The 6,036-nt window shown below is 44.4% G+C and overlaps 1 protein-coding gene across 4 annotated transcripts; it reads left to right on the top strand.

Moving 5' to 3' along the window:
* Positions 1-568: 568 nt before the first annotated feature.
* dhrsx (dehydrogenase/reductase (SDR family) X-linked) lies at positions 569-5,455 on the top strand. 4 transcript variants are annotated; one of them, XM_034864947.1, is made up of 7 exons: positions 569-824; positions 2,491-2,598; positions 2,878-2,946; positions 3,107-3,208; positions 3,687-3,894; positions 4,078-4,285; positions 5,212-5,455. In XM_034864947.1, exons 1-7 carry the CDS (start codon positions 713-715, stop codon positions 5,404-5,406), a joined length of 1,002 nt encoding a protein of 333 aa, XP_034720838.1. In that variant the 5' UTR covers positions 569-712; the 3' UTR covers positions 5,407-5,455. The 4 variants fall into 4 exon arrangements, with proteins under 4 accessions (XP_034720838.1, XP_034720839.1, XP_034720840.1 ...); XM_034864948.1 differs by having other exon boundaries at positions 2,881-2,946; XM_034864949.1 differs by lacking the exon at positions 3,107-3,208.
* The last annotated feature ends 581 nt before the right edge of the window (positions 5,456-6,036 follow it).

Consider the following 6,036-nt stretch of genomic DNA (forward strand, 5'->3'; position numbering starts at 1 on the left):
TGCCGGGTGGGGCCCCCTCCGGCAGCCTGCCAGGGTACGGGAGCACATAAGAGCCAGTAATAGGCTACTCACACTGTTTTTTTTAGTTTTTCTTTTGGCCGTGTTTTAGTCACATTTTTGACATTGTTGTTGCTTTTATCAACACTTCTTGGGGATTTTTTTATCAAGTTTTTTCAACAATTTACACTGTTTCGGACCTTTTTTTTTCTTCCAACATTTTTGGCACTTTTTGTCCTTTTTTCATGTTTTTCTTTGGCATTTAAATCGCTTTGTAGGGGGTTAATTATGCATGTGCGAAAACACGTTTCTAAAGCAACAAGTTTAGAAAAGTAATGGGCCTTAATATACACATCAGAGGGGTGTCCCATGCAGCATGAAGATTGTTGTTGTTTTTGATTAATTTTTTGGGGCTTTCGATTTATTTGATAGTCCGAGTGGATAGACAGGAAAAGGGAGAGAAAGAGAGGCGGTGACACACAGCAAAGGGCCGCAGGTCGGATTCAAACCCGCACGCTCTACTGGGGGGGGGGGGGGGGGGGGGGGGGGGGGGCTAGACGTTTTCACACAATGTTTACAACGTTTGGCTTCATATTTCGGCATCTTGTGACGCCCTATAAGGCGGAACCACGGCCAGATAAACTCGGAGCCGGACTCTTTAGCGTGACGCACAGCCGCACTCGGATCTGTCCGGACAGACGCGAAGAGCAGAGAGATGTGGCTGCTGTCGGTGCTGCTGTCAGTGCTGCTGCCTCTGCTCAAGCTGTATTTCTGCGGAGTCAAAGTACTTCTTTATCAGACCTTCAACAGATCTTTCACGCTCCCAGGTCAGCGCAGCTTCTGTTATCTAGATATAGATAGATAGATAGATAGATAGATAGATAGATAGATAGATAGATGTAATTTTCTGAAGCCGTAATTCTGTAATTTAACGTGTTGTTTCTCCATTGGAACGCCAGACTCCGTTAGAAAATGTGACAGTTTATAGATATATCACCTTATTTATCGGACATATGATCAAAGTTGATGGATTCTGAGTTCCGACTTTTAAGTACCCTGTCCTGTGATCAGTTCGGCGTGTATTTAACACGCACAGCGCGTGCGGCTTTGAGTGCTTAACGCGATATAGCCTAATCTCCAGACTCCGTTAGAAAATGTGACAGTTTAAAGAAGAATTGGTTCTTTATTAATTCATGAACAAATGTCATAAATTCTGAGTTAGGACTTAAAAAAAACAAAGTCCTGTGATCAGATCGGCGTGTATGTAACACGCACAGCGCGTGCCGTTTAAAGTGGTTAACGCGATATTTTAGCCTGATCTCTGCCAGACTCCGTTAAAAATAGGCCAGTTAACACACTAGTAGACATTAGACATAGTTTCTGACTGTACAAGTGTAGTTTTTGGCTGTAAAGGTGTAGTTTAGTTTTTGACCGTAAATGTGTAGTTTTTGACCGTAAATGTGTAGTTTTTGACTGTAAATGTGTAGTTTTTGACTGTAAATAAATCTGTAGTTTTTGACTGTAAGGCAAGGCAAGGCAAGGCAGCTTTATTTGTATAGCACATTTCAGCAACAGGGCAATTCAAAGTGCTTTACACAAAATCATTAAAACAGATAAAACACAAGTACAAACAGTTAAAAGTCATAAGCATTAAAAATCAATAAGACACATGAATATACAGTTGAAAACAAAATAGAAACATTAGGACACATAAAACACCAGAATAAAAGTTACAGTGCAGCATAAGAAAGAAATGAGCATTAACTGTAAAGGTGTAGTAATGTGTAGTTTTTGACTGTAAATAAATGTGTAGTTTTTGACTGTAAATGTGTAGTTTTTGACTGTAAATGTGTAGTTTGTGACTGTAAATAAATGTGTAGTTTTTGACTGTAAAGGTGCAGTTTTTGACTGTAAATGTGTAGTTTGTGACTGTAAATAAATGTGTAGTTTTTGACTGTAAATAAATGTGTAGTTTTTGACTGTAAATGTGTAGTTTTTGGCTGTAAAAGCGTAGCCTAGTTTTTGACTGGGATAGTGTAGTTTTTGGTTTTGTAAAAAGCGTAGTTTTTGATTTTGTACAAGTGTAGTTGTTGTTGCTGTGAAAGATTTGAGGAGATCCTGGCATTAATCCGATAAAATGTGTGGTGCATTCTTTGAGAGATTAGGAGCGGTTAAACACATGAACACACTCCTGGTCCTGTACACACTTCCCTCGTGACCTTTGGCTTCACAGTTAGAGGAAAATGTCAAAGACGTAAAAAAGTAACTATGGCATCAGAAAAATATCACTTTTGGGCATTTGTTTCGGGGGGGGGGGGGGAACTAACTATGGAGAAAAAGACTGAAGTAATCAAGGCGTCAGTGAAAGCACCATTATTCCCAGATTAGACATAGTCCAGAGATTATGTCAGGCACTAATCAGGGAATAAAGGAGTATTCTTCCAAAGGTTTTGTAACTAACCATGAGGGAACGTGTCTGTCCTCCCCCAACAGTTTTATCCAGGCAGGATGGGCGAGTTGCCATGGTTACCGGGGGAACCAGAGGAATGGGTTATGAGACAGCCAAACAACTGGCGAAGCTCGGCATGCATGTTGTCATAGGTACTGCTCCCGTCCAATCACATGCCTTCAACCAGATTACACAGGCCCCGCCTTCACTTCTTAATGTAGTTAAATACATCTCTATGATCTATTTTAAGAAATAATAATATAGGGATAAATTCATCTCTACATCTGGTCTGCTGTCAATTAATCTATAATCTATATTTAGAAATAATATGGGGGGGGGTAATGAATATCTGCTTGACATCAGTCTGGTCTGTCCTGGGGGGGGGGGGGTGAATATCTGCTTGACATCAGTCTGTCCTGCGTCTCCTCCAGCGGGGAACAACAGAGAAGAAGGTGCAGCGGCCGTCCGGAGGATTCAGGAAGAAGACAGCCAGGGGAATGGTCTGTCTCTCGGTCTCTTCTGTCCTTCAGCCAAAACACAACTGTCTCTGTCTCTTCTGTCCTTCAGCCACATATATCAACAGGTTTAAAGACGTCAAACTAACTAACTCATCAAATCCTATTCATGTCTTTAGATTAACGTTGTTTTCTGTTTCTCCAGTTGAGTATGTCTTCGTGGACCTGTCCTCTCTGAAATCAGTGCGACAGTTTGCTCAGACTTTCCAGAACCGAGGACTGCCCCTCCATGTTCTGGTTAACAATGGTATGCTGCACGCACCCTCCCACTGTACACTGAACGCACCATACGCACCGACATTATTACTCATATTAATTACAGATGAAGCTAAACAGAATACATCTCATTAAGTCTTTCAGGAACCTGAGGGGACAAACAATAGGAAAAGACAACAGATTAAACCGAAGGACAGAAGACAAAGAAAGCGATGGTAACATCTGCTTCCCTAACACGGGGGGGTTATACGCCATCTACAGCAGATACATGAACTATTTTTCAAGATGTTTGATAACAATGCCCATAAATCTGAACATTATTTGGGAACAGCGTGATATTAACACGTTTTTTGGCCCTTTATTTCAAAGCGTTTGTTGATTTTTGTGGGAAATGACACACCGTTGAAGTTCTTTAAGAGGCTCCGATGCTCAGGGCTTTGGAGAGAAGGCTGTGGGCTGAAGGCCGGCCCTGAATGAGCTCTATAACGCTGTGTGCTTCTCTGGTGTAGCGGGAACCATGATGGTTCCTGAGGGCCGGACAGAGGACGGCTTTGAGATCCACTTGGGTCTGAACTACCTGGGTCACTTCCTGCTGACCAACCTGCTGCTGGACACGCTGAAGCGCTGGGGCCGGCCGGGCCGCTGCGCCCGGATCATCAACATGTCCTCGGCCACGCACTACGCAGGGGAGATGCACATGGACGACCTGAACAGGAGGTGATGCGCCGTGTCTTTACACTTCTGTTAAAAGGGCAATCCTTCACAATTTATTTTAAAAAAGGCGAAATTTGTCATATAATGCTGGTGTTGTGACGTTTTATTACACAAGGCGTTGCAAACCTGGAAGTAAATCTCCATGGAGACACACTGTAACGTCGGAGGATCTTTGGCTCTCTGCAGGAGGTGCTACAGCTCCCACGGCGCCTACGCCCAGAGCAAACTGGCCCTGGTGCTCTTCACCTACCACCTGCAGGAGCAGCTGACGGCCGGCGGCTTCCCGGTGAGCGTTAGCGCCGTGGACCCCGGGATGGTGGACACGGCGCTCTACGACAACCTGTGGAGTATCACGCAGGCGCTGAAGAAACCCGTGGCCAAGCTCCTGTTCAGGGTAACTGCTTAGTGTCTTTTCTTAATTGCTCTATCGATTCCTGCTCAGGGGCGGAGTCAGGCAGAAAAATAGGGGGGGGCAGATATTCAGCATCAGGTAGAAACTAGCTGTAATGTAACCTCTCCCAGTTCTTTCAATAAAGAGCAGGTCTAGACCGGACTCTGGGATGTTATTTATCTCCCAGGTCTTTCATAAAGAGCAGGTCTAGACCACACTCTGGGATGTTATTTACAGAAACCCAACAGTTCACCAAGAGCAAGCACTAGGCAACAGAGGCAAGGAAAACCGGAAGCAGACACCTGGAGCAGAACCATGACTCAGGGTGGAGGAGCATCTGCCTCGACCGGTTGGGGGTGAGATACAGAGACAGAAGAGTCAGACAGACAGAGAGACATGGAGAATTGTAGCAGAGGGTGTGGAGCAGGAACGTGGAGGCAGCAGGTGACTCCAACCACAGATCCAGACTCCTCAGATCCAGAGCAGAACCACCTGCAGGAAGGGATTCTAAGTGGGTGACAACATTATGGGATGGATCCCTACAGAGATAGACCTTTTAGTTAAAGGGTAACCCACCAGACTCCATGTAAATAACCAAACTGATGGAGAACATTTGCCCATTAGTGTTTCATTGCAGTTTGTTATGATTCTGCCATCTTGCTTTTATTCTGGATTAGTTTCTAAAATTGTTCTTAACAGTCACTTAGACACAACAGTAAAACAAAAAAACACTAAATACGGTACGCTTTAAAACAATTGGGGACCTCCAGATCCCGTCCTGTAGATTTTGTCTTCTTTCATTCAAGTTAAAATTAATCTTTACTTTGTGTTCCCGAATTGTTTTACATCCTTTGCTAAGATAACCCCCAAATAAATGTGTTGTTGCTTTTAGTAGTGGAACTGAAACTCCTTTCTCGTTTCCTTTTTAGACTCCAGCCGAGGGAGCGTCCACATCAGTGTACGCTGCAGCTGCCTCTGAGATGGAGGGGGTGGGGGGCTGTTACCTGTACAACGGCCACAGGAAGCAGTCCTCGGACACTTCCTACGACTGTGAGCTGCAAGCCGAGCTGTGGAAGAAGAGCTGCGAGCTGGTGGGCCTTCAGACGGCCCGACTCCTCCTCTAATCACCTCGTATGTAGGATGCACTGTCCGTTTCACACCCGGAGACATTCTTACCAGATGTCCAGATTGTTTGATTTTTGATATTTTGATTTGGGAATGTTTCCCGTGATCACTGTGAATGAATGTAATAATTTATAGTCAATGTGAGTATTGTTGTAACAACAGGAAGGAAGATGTCCCATTAATAAACAGATTGCCTTTGAGGGACGCAGCCTCCTGACTTTTTTGACACGCCAACCAGCCAGCCACGACACACTCCAGCAAGCACGTAAACCAGCCAGCACGCACGCCAGTCAGCACAGACATCAGCACAGACACCAGCACAGACATCAGCACAGACATCAGCACAAACCCAAACAAGCCAGCACACATGTCAGCACACAAAAGTAGAAGTAGTCATTGCAGAAAAGATGAGTTCAAATGAAAAAATAGCTTCATAACCATGTTCAAATCATTGCCAAAGCGTCCAAAAAAGGGTGTAAATCATTCTGCGTTAACGTTTCTGCTTCCTCTTCAGCTGCCCTAGCCGAGTTACTTGCTAACGTCTCTTCTTTCTCTTCAGCTGCCCTAGCCGAGTTACTTGCTAACGTCTCTTCTTCCTCTTCAGCTGCCCTAGCCGAGTTACTTGCTAA

This window comes from Etheostoma cragini, chromosome 24 (genome assembly GCF_013103735.1).
Source record: "Etheostoma cragini isolate CJK2018 chromosome 24, CSU_Ecrag_1.0, whole genome shotgun sequence".
Taxonomy (NCBI): Eukaryota; Metazoa; Chordata; class Actinopteri; order Perciformes; family Percidae; genus Etheostoma; species Etheostoma cragini.

Coding starts and splice junctions, on each gene's coding strand:
- dhrsx (XM_034864947.1), top strand. CDS start 713: ATGTGGCTGCTGTCGGTGCTGCTGTCAGTGCTGCTGCCTCTGCTCAAG. Junction 825..2,490: donor CAGATCTTTCACGCTCCCAG/GTCAGCGCAGCT, acceptor CTCCCCCAACAG/TTTTATCCAGGCAGGATGGG. Junction 4,286..5,211: donor TGGCCAAGCTCCTGTTCAGG/GTAACTGCTTAG, acceptor TTTCCTTTTTAG/ACTCCAGCCGAGGGAGCGTC.